The following is a 20,001-nucleotide window of genomic DNA, read 5'->3' on the forward strand; positions in this document are numbered from 1 at the left end:
CACACACACACACACACACACACACACACACACACACACACACACACACACAAGTAGTGTTTTCTTTGCAGCAATTCGACCATGAAGGCCTGTTTCAGGCAGTCTCCCCTGAACACTTGATGTTGAGATGTGTCTGTTACTTGAACTCTGTGAAGCATTTATTTGGGCTGCAGTTTCTGAAGCTGGTAACTCTAATGAACTTCTCCTCTGCAGCAGATGTAACTCTGGGTCTTCCTTTCCTGTGGCTGTCCTCACGAGAGCCAGTTTCATCATAGCGCTTGATGGTTTTTGCGACTGCACTTGAATAAATGTTCAAAGTTCTAGAAATTTCCCGCATTGACTGACATTCATGTCCCTCTTAGCGCACAGATCCCGCTCCCGGGATCAAAATCGACAACATCCGGTGAAGCTGGAGCGCGCCAAATTTAAATGACAAAATTGTAATATTAAACATTCTTGAAAATACATGTCTCTTACATTGTTTAAAAGCTTAACTTCTTGTTAATCCAACCGCTTTGTCAAATTTCAAAATGGCTTTACGGCGGTAGCGTACCATGCAATTATCTGAGGACAGCGCCCCACATACACCAGCATTAAAAACATTTTCCAAATCAGTAGAGGCGTCACAAAAATCTGAAATAGCGATAAAATAAATAATTTACCTTTGAAGGTCTTCCTCTGTTTGCAATCCCAAGGGTCCCAGCTATACAACAAATGGTTGTTTTGTTCGATAAAGTCCTTCTTTAAATCCCCCAAAAGTCAGTTTAGTTGGCGTGTTTGATTCAGTAATCCACCCGTTCCACCCAATACCAGAGATAAATAATAAAGTGCGCGCCCTCATCCAGACTTCAGTCAAAATGAGAGCCACCTTGACAAACTACAACTACTAAGGCATTTTTCAAATAACAAACCTAAAACCATTTCTAAAGGCTGTTGACATCTAGTGGAATCCATAGGAACTGCAATCTGGGAGGAATTCCTATGAACATCCCATAGACAAGCATTTGAATGGACTGTGACCTAAAAAAAAAAATCTGAATGGATTTTCCTCGGGTTCTTGCCTGCCATATCAGTTCTGTTATACTCACATACATTATTCTAACAGTTCTAGAAACTTCAGAGTGTTTTCTATCCAATGCTACCAATTCTATGCATATCCTAGCTTCTGGGCCTGAGTAACAGGCAGTTTACTTTGGGGACGTCATTTATCCGAACTTCCGAACACTGATCCCTAGCCCTAAAAATTATGATGGACTGTCATTTCTCTTTGCTTATTTGAGCTGTTCCTGCCGTAATATGGACTTGGTCTTTTAGCAAATAGTGATATCTTCTGTATACCACATTTACCTTGTCACAACACAGCTGATTGGCTCAAACGCATTAAGAAGGAAAGAAATTCCACAAATTAACTTTTAACAAGGCACACCTGTTACTGTAATTGAAATGCATTCCAGGTGACTACCTCCTGAAGCTGGTTCAGAGAATTTCCAAAAGTGTGCGAAGCTGTCATCAAGGCAAAGAGTGGATACTTTGAACAATCTTAAATATAACATATATTTTGACTTGTGTAAACACTTTTTTGGTTACTACATGAATCCATATGTGTTATTTCATAGTGTTGATGTCTTCACTACTATTATACAATGTACAAAATAATTAAAATAAAGAAAAACCCTGAGGTGTGTCCAAACTTTTGACTGGTACATTATATATATACAGTGGGGAGAACAAGTATTTGATACACTGCCGATTTTGCCGATTTTCCTACTTACAAAGCATGTAGAGGTCTGTAATTTTTATCATAGGTACACTTCAACTGTGAGAGACGGAATCTAAAACAAAAATCCCAAAAATCACATTGTATGATTTTTAAGTAATTAATTAGCATTTTATTGCATGACATAAGTATTTGATACATCAGAAAAGCAGAACTTAATATTTGGTACAGAATCCTTTGTTTGCAATTACAGAGATCATACGTTTCCTGTAGTTCTTGACCAGGTTTGCACACACTGCAGCAGGGATTTTGGCCCACTCCTCCATACAGACCTTCTCCAGATCCTTCAGGTTTCGGGGCTGTCGCTGGGCAATACGGACTTTCAGCTCCCTCCAAAGATTTTCTATTGGGTTCAGGTCTGGAGACTGGCTAGGCCACTCCAGGACCTTGAGATACTTCTTACGGAGCCACTCCTTAGTTGCCCTGGCTGTGTGTTTCGGGTCGTTGTCATGCTGGAAGACCCAGCCACGACCCATCATCAATGCTCTTACTGAGGGAAGGAGGTTGTTGGCTAAGATCTCGCAATACATGGCCCCATCCATCCTCCCCTCAATACGGTGCAGTCGTCCTGTCCCCTTTGCAGAAAAGCATCCCCAAAGAATGATGTTTCCACCTCCATGCTTCACGGTTGGGATGGTGTTCTTGGGGTTGTACTCATCCTTCTTCTTCCTCCAAACACGGCGAGTGGAGTTTAGACCAAAAAGCTCTATTTTTGAATCATCAGACCACATGACCTTCTCCCATTCCTCCTCTGGATCATCCAGATGGTCATTGGCAAACTTCAGACGGGCCTGGACATGCGCCTGCTTGAGCAGGGGGACCTTGTGTGCGCTGCAGGATTTTAATCCATGACGGCGTAGTGTGTTACTAATGGTTTTCTTTGAGACTGTGGTCCCAGCTCTCTTCAGGTCATTGACCAGGTCCTGCCGTGTAGTTCTGGGCTGATCCCTCACCTTCTTCATGATCATTGATGCCCCACGAGGTGAGATCTTGCATGGAGCCCCAGACCGAGGGTGATTGACCATCATCTTGAACTTCTTCTATTTTCTTCTATTTTCTAATAATTGCGCCAACAGTTGTTGCCTTCTCACCAAGCTGCTTGCCTATTGTCCTGTAGCCCATCCCAGCCTTGTGCAGGTCTACACTTTTATCCCTGATGTCCTTACACAGCTCTCTGGTCTTGGCCATTGTGGAGAGGTTGGAGTCTGTTTGATTGAGTGTGTGGACAGGTGTCTTTTATACAGGTAACGAGTTCAAACAGGTGCAGTTAATACAGGTAATGAGTGGAGAACAGGAGGGCTTCTTAAAGGAAAACTAACAGGTCTGTGAGAGCCGGAATTCTTACTGGTTGGTAGGTGATCAAATACTTATGTCATGCAATAAAATGCAAATGAATTACTTAAAAATCATACAATGTGATTTTCTGGATTTTTGTTTTAGATTCCGTCTCTCACAGTTGAAGTGTACCTATGATAAAAATGACAGACCTCTACATGCTTTGTAAGTAGGAAAACCTGCAAAATCGGCAGTGTATCAAATACTTGTTCTCCCCACTGTATATATATATATATATATATATATATATATATATATATATATATATATATATATACTCCGGACTCCGACATTGATCCTCCTAATATGTCTATGTTTCTTATGTGCAATCTTTTACTTTTAGATTTGTGTGTATCGTTGTGTATTGTTAGATATTACTGTAGTGGTAGAGCTAGGACCACAAGCATTCGCTACACCCATTAAAACATCTGCTAAATATGTGAATGCGATAAATTACAATTTATTTGATTAAAAAAGATTACAGCTGTAAAAAGATTATGACGTTAAGTTCGAAAAAAAATTGTCAAATTATTTATTTAGTTAAAATATATTTCATTATTACAATAACAAACATTTCCTATAAGGTTGCAATAATAAATAAAGTATGCAATGGCCTTCATAAATACAAAAATACATGTAGAAAAATGTACAAAAATACATGTACAATCACATAATTATTCAGTATAAAAAATGATTTACTCCACACAGTTGTGAATACATTACTACACTTTAAATAAATTCCTTCAAAAATAAATAATTTTTTTTGTAAATAAATAGTTGAATAAATAGATATATAAATAAATAATATCTACAAAACACACACATAACGCTCATTGGCTACTTAATGTTGTGTCTAGTCTTTGTAGGTGTGCCAGCACCACTGTCCTTATGTCTTCCCAGCCGCTTGCGCTGTAATCCTGCATAAATGAAACACACTTGTTAAGATTTGAGAGTAGACACATGTTGTATCATCACACAAATACATCCAGATTTGGTGAATGTACTCTCTTTGTAAGACAAATGGATCAACCTACCTCGTGTTTCAAGTAATTCTTCAGGAACTTGAAGTGAAGGCTCATCTTTTTGTTCACTCTTTTGACAGATTTTGATTGTCTAGTTTTTATTGCCTTTACCTGTTTGAACAAAATACAAATCATGATTATTATGATTTGATTAACATGTATCCACTTATATTATAATCTAGTAGGATAGTATAATGTTTTCCTTTTTGCATTAATGTTAAGGGCGAAAATCACAAATGACATACGCATTGGTCCAGCTCCGAGGTCTGGCGATAGAGGTCATTCATAAACTTGTCAACTCCTTTCTGGTCCCAGGCGGTGGACTCATATTTACCACTGTTGTACAATTTCTTTATAGCGTTCAGAGTTTGCGAAATGAAGACCATCTGTTCGTCAGCCTAGAAGCAGAGTGAATTGTGTTAGTATATGCCTTATGAATTGGGGGCAAATATCAGAAAATGATAGCATATTGCTTATTCGTTATAACCTAATTATATACAGTGCATTCGGAAGGTATTCAGAACCCTCACTCTCTACACATTTTGTTACGTTTCAGCCTTATTTTAAATGGATGAAATATTATTTGTTTCATCAATCTACACACAATAACCCATAATGACCAAGTCAAAACATGTTTTTAGACATTTTTGCTAATTTATTCAAAACAAAAAACTGTTTTTGTTTTATCATTACGGGGTATTGTGTGTAGATTATTGATGGTTTTGTATTTATTGGTAATCAATTTTAGAAATGGTCTGTAACGTAACAAAATTTGGAAAAGGTGATAGGGTCTGAATACTTTCCGAATTCAGTGTTTAATCCACTCGTAGAAAAAAGGTTATGGATAGAACAAAACATTTTTTATGCATATTTCTTACCTTGAAATTATTGACTTGTCTGTATTGTTTGTCAGGGAAAGTGATCTGAGGTTCTCGAGAGACTTCATGACCCTGAGTTGCCAAAAAATATAAACAAAATATTGAATTATTATTACTTAACAAAAAGGAGTCGGGTAATTTAAATGAAACATAGCAGCTCATGAAATGTTGAAAAGATGACAAGAGCTCAATGACCAGGAACAAGTGAATAAACATTTCCCTATATCCTACCATTTTCTGAAGCATCGTTATGGTGTTGTTGCTGAACACTTGGAACATGCTCGGAGACCGAGGAAGTGTCTTCATCCACGTGCATCCGATGGTTTTATTCCAGGTGCAAATCGTCATGACCAAGCACATCCAAAAGCTGATTGAACCCATTTTAGCGTAGGTCTGCTGTAGTTCTCGGTCTGTCCACAATCAATCTTGATGCCCTTCAAAAAGATAGCCTACTTCGTGTAATTTCGACAAAACAAAGTTGTCCGCAAAGGATAAAGAGATAAAGTGTTCTTCCTGATCGATCTATTTATCGAAAACCCGAGTTCTGTCATGCTCCAACCTGTGTCGATCCTTTATACTAAGAGTCTTTAAGGTATTCCAAAAGTGAAAGGTGGAAGTTCCCTTACACTTTCATACCTGAGTGTTGTTATACGTCTGGCGAAAATGCACGGAAAGGACAGGTGCATCTCTCGAATAATTGATTTATTTGCTATTTTATCATGAAATATTGTCCTTTCAAACAGGATTTTTTTTATAGAAGAAATAAACATGTGAATACATTTTAGTCAGACTATGGCCTAAATAAATATCACCATATAGAACAAGATTGAGTTTGGCCTTTCACTTCGAGAAGAACAGCATTTAATGTCTGAAAACGCAACACCTTTTCATTTGCGCACAGAAACTATGGTATCCAACTACCTTGTAATCACCTGCTTAAAGGGTAATTGTGGTTTCCGGATCTCAACTGCCTATTTAAAGATACAGATCAACGTTGTATAGGTTCAATCAATTACACACTCAACATGACTTTATTTCGTTTTAGAAACAGGTTGTGGTCTGAATTATTTTGGTTGACCCGCTCCTAAGCTCCCGGTTTTCAGAATAAGACACTGGAAGCCTATGCAGCGCACAGGCAGTATAGACCTTGGTATTACTGCTTACTTTGACATTAGTGCTTAAATTGGAGCCTATATTTCGGATGGTTTTGAATCTGGGCCTACAGGCACTTGTGAGGAAAATATAAGTCTATCACGTAGATCATTTGTCAAAGTATTCCATATTCGTGTGTTTTTATTGGACTTTTATTGAACTTTTATCCAGATATGTGAGTTGATGTTACCTCTGCATCTATTATCTTTCCACTATAGAGACTGAAGAGTAACAGCATGGTTAGCGATTGCTATTCTCCATTGAACTAACATTCAGAATGTGGAGATATAATTATGTTGCATGATATCCAGTAAATGTGTACTTGATATAATTAATAACTATCTGAATCAACATTGTTTTACAGTGATATGATGATGTCTTAAAGGGCGGGAAAGTATGGCTGGAATTCAGAGTATTGTAAAGGAGTTTATTGTTTTTCATTGAAGATGATGTTGATATGCAATTGTTAGTAGGAATCATTTCTCATTTAGGATAACATTTAAACGAAAAAGTCGTTGTATTTCAAGGTTGCATCACACCACAGAATTTTACAAAATTAATAGCACAATTTTAACCAATATAAGGCGTGTATGTATCTTTATTTAAATACTATAACCTACATGGAAATTATTTGCAACACGGAGAAATAACATAAACATATAAATAAAGCTTTCTGTGGCACATTTCGTTTATTCAACAAAATTACACGTTTTGCAAAAATGAACTAAAAGTAATGCTACTCTCACACGTGTTTTCTTTGCATTTTTGATTTCTTGTGAAATGATGCTCCCCATTTCAGCTCTCACGACCTCCCATGAGCACAAGCTGAAACGCTGAAATGAAAAACGACAAACAAATATGTTTTAGGTGAAAATACTACATTATACACCATAGGAATAGACTAGGCCCACTCCACCCCTCTCAATTAAATGCAACCTATGAGATGCTTTACCTCACGTGAAAGAAAGTCGTCCAGCTGTTTGAAGTAGTTCTTAACCATATCACCAGTTGGAAGGTTTTGACGCAGACGCATGTCTCTGACCTGAAGTAGTAAACAACAAACAACATTAATATACATATCCATGTGATTACATTCACATTAATAATATAAACAATACTAAATGTGTAACAAGTTAGAGTTAAATAACCAAGAACGTACACATTCCGAATAGGTCATATTTTGTCGAGCAAGAAGGTCTTGGAGATCCCTGAGTTTGATGGAATTCCATTTCACAAGAGTTAGGTTTTTTTGGAAGAGCTCGCTGGCTAGTTGAAACGCAAGTCTCAGTGCCCAAACCTTTTCCCCCTCCTGTAATCAGAATAACACCCCGTGTAACCATGAAATTGAACTAGACTAACACAGAAATTGTAGACACTCATGATCTCCTGAGCATCACCTCTATTGAAAGCGTTGGACGTTGGACCATTATCATTTCTGCCTCTGGGATACAGCTTCTTGGTCTCCTCTCCTATACCACACACAAAAAAACACCATACCTCAATAAAACAACTAAATATATGAATGAATCAAGCTCCAATAATCAATTTTCAACTAGAATAAATAACTTGTGATATCACAGTATGCATGCTACAGCCAGAATTATTAGGAGGATCCCCATGATGCCACTTAAAAAGTTCTATATATATGACTGAGCTATATAAATAATTTGTTTTTATTTTTTGCCCACCAGCACCCTGCCTCGTTCAGGGGACTAAACTATTATCCATTAAAAGTATTGCTTGTTTTTTGCCTCTTTTTCCATATTGTCTTCCATGTTTTTTTTCTTATTTCTCCTCCAATCATAGTAAGACATACAGGTGTCTAATACATTGGACAGACTTTATAAATAAACATCCCACAATATGGGAGCTAAAAGTTCCTGGTCCCCCAGAGTATCCTCTACTCCTCACCCAGATCTCCCCACCTCCTTCAGCCCACTGCCCCAGTGTGATTACCACATAAAAACAAACAGGAAAAACTAAAAGAACAGCAACCCTCACAAAGTACAAAAACACATTCAAAAGAAAGTACACAAAGAAACAAAACTACAAGCATACATAAACTTAAAGTAGATATTATCATGTGACTGAGCAGCAACAAGTTTAATGTGAGTCCCCTCTGATGGTTAGATAAGATATTATAAATCCACTCTCATTGGTTTCAGTCAAGAACGAAATTTGGACAATTTATACAAAATACATTTTTATTCACATTTTCAATATTATTTTTCACCGGTTTTTCAAGTAGACCGGCAATACAGTTCAGTTCAACAAAGGTACAAAAGGGAAATACAAAATATAAATAATAAATTATACAAATAAAAAACAATAATTTATCGATTTAATTTATACAAAATACGTTTTTATTCACATTTTCAATATTATTTTTCACCGGTTTTTCAAGTAGACCGGCAATACAGTACAGTTCAACAAAGGTACAAAAGGGAAATACAAAATATAAATTATAAAAATAAAAAACAATAATTTATGGATTTAAATATAATAAATAGACTGACAGGGCCCCACATGATTGTATTCATGTTTTATAAACTGGTAAGGGCGTAGCTTCTGAGATGAGTCTGGATGATCAGTACATCTGTGCTGCAAGGATATCCAATCTTTGCAGATGACGTTTTGTCTCTTTCCTGATGAGCTCCCACGCCTGTGCACTGTAGTTCTGAAAAACACAGAACATTTGAAATATTAGTTGGGTGAACTTTCTTGGCAAAATAACGATCATAATGTCTTGAACAACAAATAAAGACCTGGTGCCGTATGTATTAAGCTTCTCAGAGTATTAGTGCTGATTTAGGATCAGTTTTGTCTTTTGGATCACTATAAATAAGGACAGAGGAGACCTGATACTAGATCAGCACTTCTCTGAGATGCTTGATACATATGGCCCCGAACCCACTTTTTTTAAATGAACACTGCCCCTGTTTAGCCTAGCCTAGTTAATATTCATTTGATTACATGTATTAAACACGTTTCCATACGAAACCAAACTCACCATTTTTCTCAGAACCTTCTTATTCAACTTCTTGAAGTACCGTTTTAGTCTCCTCTCAGGTTTCATGGCAGGTGATACCTGTTGGACAAAATTAAACAAAACATTAGCGTCATACAGATGTAGGATCTTTATTTTATCTCTTTTTTTCTGAGTATTTCCTGCACGGCAGGAAATGGAAACTTAATGTGTATTCAATGTTCTAAAAGGATTCTAAAGATTGTAATTTCCACTTTAAAATATCAAACTTGATTTGCCATAATGAAAAATGCATCAAAGCATACAAATAATGTCCATTATTTATAATCCACAATCATTTACATTTCTCATTACTGCAGTATTATTTATGTGAAGTTGCAAACTGGCTCAAAATCTGTAATAACCCATATACAGTGCGTTCGGAAAGTATTCAGACCCCTTCCCTTTTTCCAAATTTTGTTAAGTTACAGCTTTATTATAAAATCGATTAAAGAAAAAAAATCCTCATCAATCTACACACAATACCCAATAATGACAACGCAAAAACAGAAATACCTTATTTACCAATGAATTCAGACCCTTTGCTATGAGACTCAAAATTCAGCTCAGGTGCATCCTGTTTCCATTGATCAGTTGACAGTGCATGTCAGAGCAAAAACCAGGCCATGAAGTTGAGGAAATCGTCCGTAGAGCTCCGAGACAAGATTGTGTCGAGATACAGAACTGGGAAAGGGTACTTTGTAACCACCAAGTTGACAGTACATGTCAGAGCAAAAACCAGGCCATGAAGTTGAGGAAATCGTCCGTAGAGCTCCGAGACAAGATTGTGTCGAGATACAGATCTGGGAAAGGGTACTTTGTAACCACCAAGACTCTTACTAGAGCTGGCCGCCTGGCCAAAGTGAACAATCGGGGTAGAAAGGCCATGGTCAGGGAGGTGACCAAGAACCCGATGGTCACTCTGACAGAGCTCCAGATTTCCTCTTTGGGGATGGGAGAGCCTTCCAGAAAGACAACCATCTCTGCAGTACTCCACTGATCAGGCCTTTATGGTAAAGTGGCCAGACGGAAGTCACTCCTCAGTAAAAGGCACAATGCAGCCCGCTTGGAGTTTGCCAAAAGGCACCTAAGGAGTCTTAGACCATGAGAAACAAGTGGCCTGAATGCAAAGCATCACATCTGTAGGAAACCTTGCACCATCCCTACGGTTAAGCATGGTGGTGGCAGCATCATGCTGTGGGGATGTTTTTCATTGGCAGGGACTGGGAGACTAGTCAGGATCGAGGGAAAGATGAACAGAGCAAAGTACAGAGACATCCTTCATTAAAACCTGCTCCAGAGTGCTCAGGACCTCAGACTGGGGTGAAGGTTCACCTTCCAACAGGACAACGACCCTAAGCATACAGCCAAGACAACGCAAGAGTGGCTTCGGGACAAGTCTCTGAATGTCCTTGAGTGGCCCAGCCAGAGCCCGGACTTGACCTGATCGAACATCACTGGAGAGACCTGAAAATAGCTGTGCAGCGACGCTCCCTATCCAACATGACAGATCTTGAGAGGATCTGCAGAGAAGAATGGCAGAAACTCCCCAAATACAGATGTGCCAATGTTGTAGCATGATACCCAAGAAGACTCAAGGCTGTAATCACTGCCAAAGGTGCTTCAACAAAGTACTGAGTAAAGGGTCTGAATACTTATGTAAATGTGATATTTCTGTTTTTTTATGTTAATTCATTTGCAAAAATGTCTAAAACACGGTTTTGCTTTGTGATTATGGGGTATTGTGTGTAGATTGATGGGGGGGGGGAATGAATTTAATCAATTATAGAAAAAGGCTGTCACGTAACAAAATGTGGAAAAAGTCAAGGGGTTGAATAATTTATATGTACTTTAAACGTAGATTTCTCCACTTGTAGAGTTAGTAGGATACACCTAAACCAGGGCTCTCCAACAATGTTCCTGGAGAACTACCTTCCTGTAGGTTTTCACTCCAACCCTAATCTACCACACCTGATTAATTAGCTGGTTGATAAACTGAATCAGGTTAGTTACAACTGGGGTTCTCTCCATGAACGGGGTTGGAGAGCCCTGACCTAAACAGGGATTATACTTTAAATAGACCTGTTACTTACACAGGAATTAAGGTTCTCCAATTGGCGTTCTAGAATGTTGAGGAAATCGTCCAGGTTTTTCTTGTTCCAGGTGACAGATTTCATATTCCCATCAAACAGTTTTGTGATTTGATAGATGGTCTCTTTCAGGAATCTGACTTTGTCCTCAAACTACACAGGAAGATAGAAAAAGAAGATTAGAAATAGCACAGGCTTTCGTTATGGCATCAATATAACATTGGGTCAAGACCGCCATACCAAAGCATATCAGAACATGATAAGTCACATTTCTAGTCTTTACCTCAGCATCATCTATGTGTCTGTAAAGTGATGTTGGGAAAAAGACTGGGGCATCCTGCTTTGTGATATCTCCTCCCTGGAAAACAATCAATATAGTATGTTAAGTCACGTGTCAAATACTTCAAGACCAATCAAGACAGACATAAAGTATGGCTTATACTGCAAGTACAGTAGACCTAATGTAGATAGCGTCTCTTGATCTCTGTCATTATAGCCTTAGCGCCCTTTTAGTATGTACATTCAAATATAGTCTAACAGTTTTCTAACACAGATGCTAAACATGAAACATATGACTACTTTACTTGGTTGGTTGTTTTGCTGTCCTTAATACATGCATTCAGTCTCCTCTTACAGTGTGCTGATAACTCACCATCTGGTCCAGCAGGGAAAGGTATTCTGCGCTCAAGTGACCGTAGTGGTGTCGGATCCAGTCACAGCAATGACACACGCTCTGCATACTGCAAATAATAAGAAAAATACACGTCCAACTCTGCATTGTATACATTGTAAATAGCAGTTCGTTTCGCTATTAGTTTTCCAGATGAGTTTGAACATCTCTGCTGTGTTAAGTAGTTTTATGTGGAATTGGGAAAGGGAAAGCTGTATAGAGAATTTCCCCTGATCAACCTACCGGAGGCGGGAACTTTCATTTTCCAGACGAGCACATGCAGCAATAGAAATTCCATGCCTGCTCCGTCTCCTTGACGAACAAATCCAAGTAAATCCATAGACATTCTCCTTGAATCCGGCTTTAAACTTTAGTTGAACCACAAGATAAGATTATTCCATTTAGATATCGGCTAGGCTATTACTGTAGCGAGAATAGGCTATTCGCGAGATTTGCTTTCAACTGCTAATAACTTCGCGTGAACCGATAAAAAAAAGTCTGATAACAAAATCGTCGAAGTCGAAATAAAACCCACACTTCCTAAGAAAAGTAGCCATATAAGACATTCATTTAGTGGGTTTCTTCAAAATTAGTCCGAACAATTGTTCCGTCGCCTTCTGCTGTTGCGCTACAACTGAAAAGTGAATGGGAGACGTCAGCGTCAATACCCATATCTCTCAACTTTCATTTTCACATTGACGTAACCAACTTTCACCCTACTGTTGTCTGCTGGTGATGCAACGTTGACAAGCAACGACAACATGATTTGTTGGAACTTTCTATTTGTCGTTTGAATTACACGGGGAAATGAAAAATAATATGTGACAATAGTTCCTTGGTATAGGCTACGATATCAGGGATATTTTCCCTACAGAGTCAATAGATTTGGCAGGGCTATTCTACTGTTGTCTCTCTGTGTGTGTGTGTGTGTGTGTGTGTGTCATAGTGTTGTGCACGTTTTTGACTACACAAGGTCAAATCTTGGCATTTGTTCATTTCTCCCCCTTTTCTATATAATATTGGGATTAATTCATAATGTACAAGGCCTGTACAACTGTAAAAATCATATACTGTAGGGAAGTGGTCACCAAAACTGTCTGCACGGTCCTGGAGACCAGCAGGAGGAGGTGCAGGATTTTGTTCCAACCCAGTACAAACACACCTGTTCCATCAGGGTCTTGATAAGATGTCATAGTTGGTTTCATATTGAAATGTCATGTTGTAGGCAAAAATGTCAGATGTAGCCTAATTATTCTGCTGCATTTATTCACTCCAACTCTCGGAGATGCTTTATAAATACGGGCCTATTCGATACAGCCTTAATAGGACCAGCCATGAGAAATCATACTCGTGACACTAGAAACGTGATACCAAAGAGTCAGAGAGCTATATTTCCCATCACATATGTCATAAATGTATTGCCTATAGTTTTACAAATTTAAGTTTAGGGGTTTGGGGAATTGGAAAACTAGTAAGCATGGCAATAACAGTAGCAACAGGGCTGCGGCCACGACACAGAACCACTGATAGAATCTTTGCCTTGTGGCGATGTCCAAACTGATGAAGTGGCTGACGTCTTCATGCTTTTTAGCGCTAGTAGTGATACCTGTCAATTGTGCTGAAACGTCTTCTTATGTCGCATGACACGCCTGTTGTGGACGCATTTTGGGGTTTTCCAAGCTGTTATACACAAGTTGTGTGATGTCATCAGTTTCACCTGAGTCTTCTCCCCAGTAATCATAGACACCTTTGGCCGACCTATCGAATTGGGAATACGTAGTTTGGAGAGCGTTTGCATATTGGGAAGACGTCGCCAAGACATCATGATAGAATGTTGATGTCGAGCCGACATATCAACGATGTAGAACTGTAGAATTTAGAATGTGTAAGACGTCAATGAGCAAACAGTGTCTAATCTACATCATCCCAATGTATACAGGATACATCGTGCCTACCCACTAAGCACGGTGCTGTCTGGACTGCCTTCTTTATTTGGTCAGAGTTTTGGTTTGAATGTAAATTTCATTGTCCATGGATAAACTTGGACAGAACAGTACAGTAGAGAACAGCAGAGTACAATTCATTACAGTGGAGTGTACAGAACAGTACAGTTCATTACAGTGGAGTGTACAGTATAGTACAATACAGAAGAGTTCAGTAGAGTACACTTCATTACAGTACAGTGTACCCCACAGTAAAGTAAAGGAAAGTAACGTACAGTAGAGTACAGCACAGTAGAGTGTAGCTTTCTTTACACTAATTTACTAAGCTGTACTGTACTCTACTGAATTAAACTATACTGTACTGAATTAATATCTGCTGTACTGTACTACCCTATACTTTATTGTACTCTGCTGTGCTCTATTGTATTGAACTGTGCCATACCATACTGTGCTGTTCAAAGTTGTGAAACATAGCCTAAATGAGTATGATTAGTTCAGATTTGGTCTGGTCATGACATTTTGGTCATTCAGCAGACACTTTTATTCACAGCGACTTACAGTGCATTCAACTGAGGTACAGTGCATTCGGAAAATGTTCAGACCCATTGACTTTTTTCACATTTTGTTAGGTTATAGCGTATTCTAAAATTGATTTTTTAAATAATCTTCTTCAATCTTGACACATACCTCATAATGACAAAGCAAAAGCAAGGTTTTCAGAAATGTTTGCAAATTCATAAAAATTTATAATTCTATCCACATACTGTCCATAATGTAAATACATCCCAACACACACACACACACACACAAGTAGTGTTTTCTTTGCAGGAAGAAATGAAGGCCTGATTCAGGCAGTCTCCCCTGAACACTTGATGTTGAGATGTGTCTGTTACTTGAACTCTGTGAAGCATTTATTTGGGCTGCAGTTTCTGAAGCTGGTATCTCTAATGAACTTCTCCTCTGCAGCAGATGTAACTCTGGGTCTTCCTTTCCTGTGGCTGTCCTCACGAGAGCCAGTTTCATCATGGCACTTGATGGTTTTTGCAACTGCACTTGAAGAAACATTCAAAGTTCTAGAAATTTCCCGCATTGACTGACATTCATGTCTTAAAGTAATGATGGACTGTCATTTCTCTTTGCTTATTTGAGCTGTTCCTGACAAAAATATGGACTTGGTATTTTAGCAAATAGCGCTATCTTCAGTATACCACCCCTACCTTGTCACAACACAACGGATTGGCTAAAATGCATTAAGAAGGAAAGAAATTCCACAAATGAACTTTTAACAAGGCACACCTGTTAATTTAAATGCATTCCAGGTGACTACCTCATGAAGCTGGTTCAGAGAATGCCAAGCGTGTGCAAAGCTGACATCAAAGCTAGGTGGATACTTTGAAGAATCTCAAATATAACATATATTTTCATTTGTTTAACACTTTTTTGGTTACTACATGATTCCATATGTGCTATTTCATAGTGTTGATGTCTTCACTATCATTCTACAATGTAGAAAATAGTAAACATTTAAAAAGAAACCCTGAGGTGTGTCCAAACTTTTGACTGGTACTGTATATATATACTCCGGACTCCGACATATTTCTATGTTTCTTATGTCCATTAATTTACTTTTAGATTTGTGTGTATTGTTGTGTATTGTCAGATATTACTGCAGTGGTAGAGCTAGAAATACAAGCATATCGCTACACCCGTTAAAACATCTGCTAAATGTGTCTATGCCATAAATTACAATTTATTTGAGTAAAAAAGATTACAGCTGTAGAGGACACATTTATTTAATTAAAATATATTTCATTATTACAATAACAAACATTTCCTATCAGGTTGCAATAATAAATACAGTATGCAATGGCCTTCATGAATACAAAAGAAAATGCACGGAAGCATTGATACATTAGGCTATGTATAGCCTAAGTCAATCACAGAATTATTCAGTATAAAAAATAATTTACTCCACAGAGTTGTGAATACATTACTACCCAATAAATAAATACGTTAAAAAAAACAAATAAGTAAACATGTAAATAAATAGTTAGATATATGAATAGATAAATAGATATATAAATAAATAATATCTACACAACACACACATAACGCTCATTGGCTACTTAATGTTGTGTCTAGTCTTTGTAGGTGTGCCAGCACCACTGTCCTTATGTCTTCCCAGCCGCTTGCGCTGTAATCCTGCATAAATGAAATACACTTGTCAAGATTTGAGAATAGACACATGTTGTATCATCACATAAATACATCCAGATTTGGTAAATGTACTCTCTTTGTAAGACAAATGGATCAACCTACCTCGTGTTTCAAGTAATTCTTCAGGAACTTGAAGTGAAGGCTCATCTTTTTGTTCACTCTTTTGACAGATTTTGATTGTCTAGTTTTCATAGCCTTTACCTGTTAGAACAAAATACAAATGATTAATTTAATATTATGATTTGATTAACATGTATCCACTTATATTATAATCTAGTAGGATAGTATAATGTTTTCCTTTTTGCATTAATGTTAAGGGCGAAAATCACAAATGACATACGCATTGGTCCAGCTCCGAGGTCTGGCGATAGAGGTCATTCATAAACTTGTCAACTCCTTTCTGGTCCCAGGCGGTGGACTCATATTTACCACTGCTGTACAATTTCTTTATAGCGTTCAGAGTATGCGAAATGAAGGCCATCTGTTCGTCAGCCTAGAAGAAGAGTGATTTGTATTAATATATGCCTTATAAATTGAGGGAAAATATCAGAAATCTATAGCAAATTGTATATTCGTTATAACCTAATTATATACAATGCATTCGGAAAGTGTTCAGAACCCTTCACTATCTGCACATTTTGTTACGTTTCAGCCTTATTTTAAAATAGAATAAATATGATTTGTTGCATCAATCTAAACACAATAACCCATAATGACCAAGCCAAAACATGTTTTCAGACATTTTTGCTAATTTATTCAAAACAAAAAAAACAGTTTTTGCTTTATCATTATGGGATTTTGTGTGTAGATTGATGATCATTTTTTATTTATTTGTAATCAATTTTAGAAATGGTCTGTAACGTAACAAAATTTGGAAAAGGTGAAGGGGTCTGAATACTTTCCGTATTCAGTGTTTAATCCACTCTTAGAAAAAAGGTTATGGATAGAACAAAACTTTTTTATGCATATTTCTTACCTTGAAATTGTTGACTTGTCTGTATTGTTTGTCAGGGAAAGGGATCTGAGGTTCTCGAGAGACTTCATGACCCTGAGATGCCAAAAAATATAAACAAAATATTGAATGATTATTACTTTACAAAAAGGAGTCAGGTAATTTAAATGAAACATAGCAGCTCATGAAATGTTGAAAATATGACAAGAGCTCAATGACCAGGAACAAGTGAATAAACATTTCCCAATATCCTACCATTTTCTGAAGCATCGTTATGGTGTTGTTGCTGAACACTTGGAACATGCTCGGAGACCGAGGAAGTGTCTTCATCCACGTGCATCCGATGGTTTTATTCCAGGTGCAAATCGTCATGACCAAGCACATCCAAAAGCTGATTGAACCCATTTTAGCGTAGGTCTGCTGTAGTTCTCGGGCTGTCCGCAATCAACGTTGATGCCCTTCCGAAAGATAGCCTACTTCGTATAATTATAATTCCGACAAAAGTAAGCTTTCCGCAACGGATAAAGAGATAAAGTGTTCTTCCTGATCGATCAATTTGTCGAATTCCAGAGTTCTGCCATGCTCCAACCTGTGTCGATCCTTTATACTAAGAGTCTGCAAGGTATTCCAAAAGTGAAAGGTGGAAGTTCCCTTACACTTTCATACCTGAGTGTTGTTTTACGTCTGGAGAAAATGCACGGAAAGGACAGGTGCATCTCTCAAAGAATTGTTACATCTTGAGTTATTTGCTATTTTATCATGGCCTTTCAACCAGGATTTTTTTTAATTAAAAAAATAAACATGTGAATCCATCGGACTATGGCCTAAAAAAATATCACCATATAGAATACATTTAGTTTGGCCTTTCACTTCGAAAACCACAGTATTTAATGGTTGAAAACGCAACACCTTTTCGTTTGCGCAAAGAAACTATGGTGTCAACTACGTTGTAATCACCTGCTTAAAGGGTAATTGTGGTTTGTGGTCCTCAACTGCCTATTTAAAGATACAGATCAACCTTGTATGGGTTGTATGAATTACACATTCAACATTACTTTATAACGTTTTAGAAACAGGTTTGGGTGGTCTGAATTATTTTGGTAGACCCCCTTCTATATGCTCCCGGTTTTCAAAATTAGACACTTGTAGCCTATGCAGCGCACAGGCAGTATAGACCTTGGGAATACTTCTTCAATTGGAGCTTATATTGCGGGGGCTTTTGAATCTGGGCCTATAGGCATGTGTGCGTAAGATAGGTCTTTCACGTAGATCATCTGTCAAAGTATTCAATATTCTTGTCTTTAATGGACTTCTAAATACATATTTTATTTATTCACCCAGTTATGTAAGTTGATGGGACCTCTGCATCTATGACCTTTCCTCTCCAGCGACTGAAGAGTAGAGGCTTGGTTTTAAGAGCGATTGGTATACTCCATTGAACTAATATTCAAATTGTAATATTAATTATGTTGCATAATATCCAGTATATACTTTAAATTATTAATAACTATAAGAATAAACAATATTTTACAGTGATATGATGCCACAGTCATATGATTTCTTGTCTAAAAGTGTATTCTAACGGCGTTTATTGTTTTTCATTGAAGATGATGTTGGTATGGAGTTATGCTAACATTTCATGGAGAAATTCGTCTTCATTCATTGGTTGATTCACACCACACATTTTTACAAAATTGATAGCACAATTCTAAGCTGTGTGTGTGTGTGTTTATTCAAATATTATACACACTCTTAGAAAAGGGTTCTATATAGAACCTATATTCAAGATATAGGAGTTCAAGAGTCTATATTTCAAGACTAGTCATTCAACTGAGACTGCTCTTCTCTGTGTCACGGAGGCGCTCCGCACTGCTAAAGCTAACTCTCTCTCCTCTGCTCTCATCCTTCTAGACCTATCGGCTGCCTTTGATACTGTGAACCATCAGATCCTCCTCTCCACCCTCTCCGAGCTGGGCATCTCCGGCGCGGCCCACGCTTGGATTGCGTCCTACCTGACAGGTCGCTCCTACCAGGTGGCGTGGCGAGAATCTGTCTCCGCACCACGTGCTCTCACCACTGGTGTCCCCCAGGGCTCTGTTCTAGGCCCTCTCCTATTCTCGCTATACACCAAGTCACTTGGCTCTGTCATATCCTCACATGGTCTCTCCTATCATTGCTATGCAGACGACACACAATTAATCTTCTCCTTTCCCCCCTCTGATAACCAGGTGGTGAATCGCATCTCTGCATGTCTGGCAGACATATCAGTGTGGATGACGGATCACCACCTCAAGCTGAACCTCGGCAAGACGGAGCTGCTCTTCCTCCCGGGGAAGGACTGCCAGTTCCATGATCTCGCCATCACGGTTGACAACTCCATTGTGTCCTCCTCCCAGAGTGCTAAGAACCTTGGCGTGATCCTGGACAACACCCTGTCGTTCTCAACTAACATCAAGGCGGTGACCCGTTCCTGTAGGTTCATGCTCTACAACATTCGCAGAGTACGACCCTGCCTCACGCAGGAAGCGGCGCAGGTCCTAATCCAGGCACTTGTCATCTCCCGTCTGGATTACTGCAACTCGCTGTTGGCTGGGCTCCCTGCCTGTGCCATTAAACCCCTACAACTCATCCAGAACGCCGCAGCCCGTCTGGTGTTCAACTTTCCCAAGTTCTCTCACGTCACCCCGCTCCTCCGCTCTCTCCACTGGCTTCCAGTTGAAGCTCGCATCCGCTACAAGACCATGGTGCTTGCCTACGTAGCTGTGAGGGGAACGGCACCTCCGTACCTTCAGGCTCTGATCAGGCCCTACACCCAAACAAGGGCACTGCGTTCATCCACCTCTGGCCTGCTCGCCTCCCTACCTCTGAGGAAGTACAGTTCCCGCTCAGCCCAGTCAAAACTGTTCGCTGCTCTGGCACCCCAATGGTGGAACAAACTCC

At 38.6% G+C, this 20,001-nt stretch overlaps 3 protein-coding genes across 4 annotated transcripts; all 3 read right to left on the reverse strand.

Annotated features, from left to right (window-relative positions):
* Positions 1–3,942: 3,942 nt before the first annotated feature.
* LOC139567925 (interferon a3-like) lies at positions 3,943–5,393 on the reverse strand. Its single transcript, XM_071389539.1, has 5 exons — positions 5,244–5,393; positions 5,013–5,084; positions 4,380–4,532; positions 4,147–4,245; positions 3,943–4,029 (listed from the first exon to the last, which is right to left on the reverse strand). Exons 1-5 carry the CDS (start codon positions 5,391–5,393, stop codon positions 3,943–3,945), a joined length of 561 nt encoding a protein of 186 aa, XP_071245640.1.
* A 2,961-nt stretch (positions 5,394–8,354) lies between these two features.
* On the reverse strand, positions 8,355–12,569 carry LOC139567931 (interferon a3-like). 2 transcript variants are annotated; one of them, XM_071389562.1, is made up of 6 exons: positions 12,193–12,569; positions 11,932–12,019; positions 11,563–11,637; positions 11,283–11,432; positions 9,175–9,252; positions 8,356–8,841 (listed from the first exon to the last, which is right to left on the reverse strand). In XM_071389562.1, the coding sequence occupies exons 2-6, from the start codon at positions 12,016–12,018 to the stop codon at positions 8,752–8,754; spliced, it is 480 nt and encodes a 159-aa protein (XP_071245663.1). In that variant the 5' UTR covers position 12,019; positions 12,193–12,569; the 3' UTR covers positions 8,356–8,751. The 2 variants fall into 2 exon arrangements, with proteins under 2 accessions (XP_071245654.1, XP_071245663.1); XM_071389553.1 differs by lacking the exon at positions 12,193–12,569 and having other exon boundaries at positions 8,355–8,841; positions 11,932–12,081.
* A 3,438-nt stretch (positions 12,570–16,007) lies between these two features.
* On the reverse strand, positions 16,008–17,466 carry LOC139567944 (interferon a3-like). The gene is made up of 5 exons (XM_071389574.1): positions 17,317–17,466; positions 17,086–17,157; positions 16,450–16,602; positions 16,212–16,310; positions 16,008–16,094 (listed from the first exon to the last, which is right to left on the reverse strand). The coding sequence occupies exons 1-5, from the start codon at positions 17,464–17,466 to the stop codon at positions 16,008–16,010; spliced, it is 561 nt and encodes a 186-aa protein (XP_071245675.1).
* Between the last annotated feature and the right edge of the window lie 2,535 nt (positions 17,467–20,001).

Source organism: Salvelinus alpinus, chromosome 1 (genome assembly GCF_045679555.1).
Source record: "Salvelinus alpinus chromosome 1, SLU_Salpinus.1, whole genome shotgun sequence".
Lineage (NCBI taxonomy): Eukaryota > Metazoa > Chordata > Actinopteri > Salmoniformes > Salmonidae > Salvelinus > Salvelinus alpinus.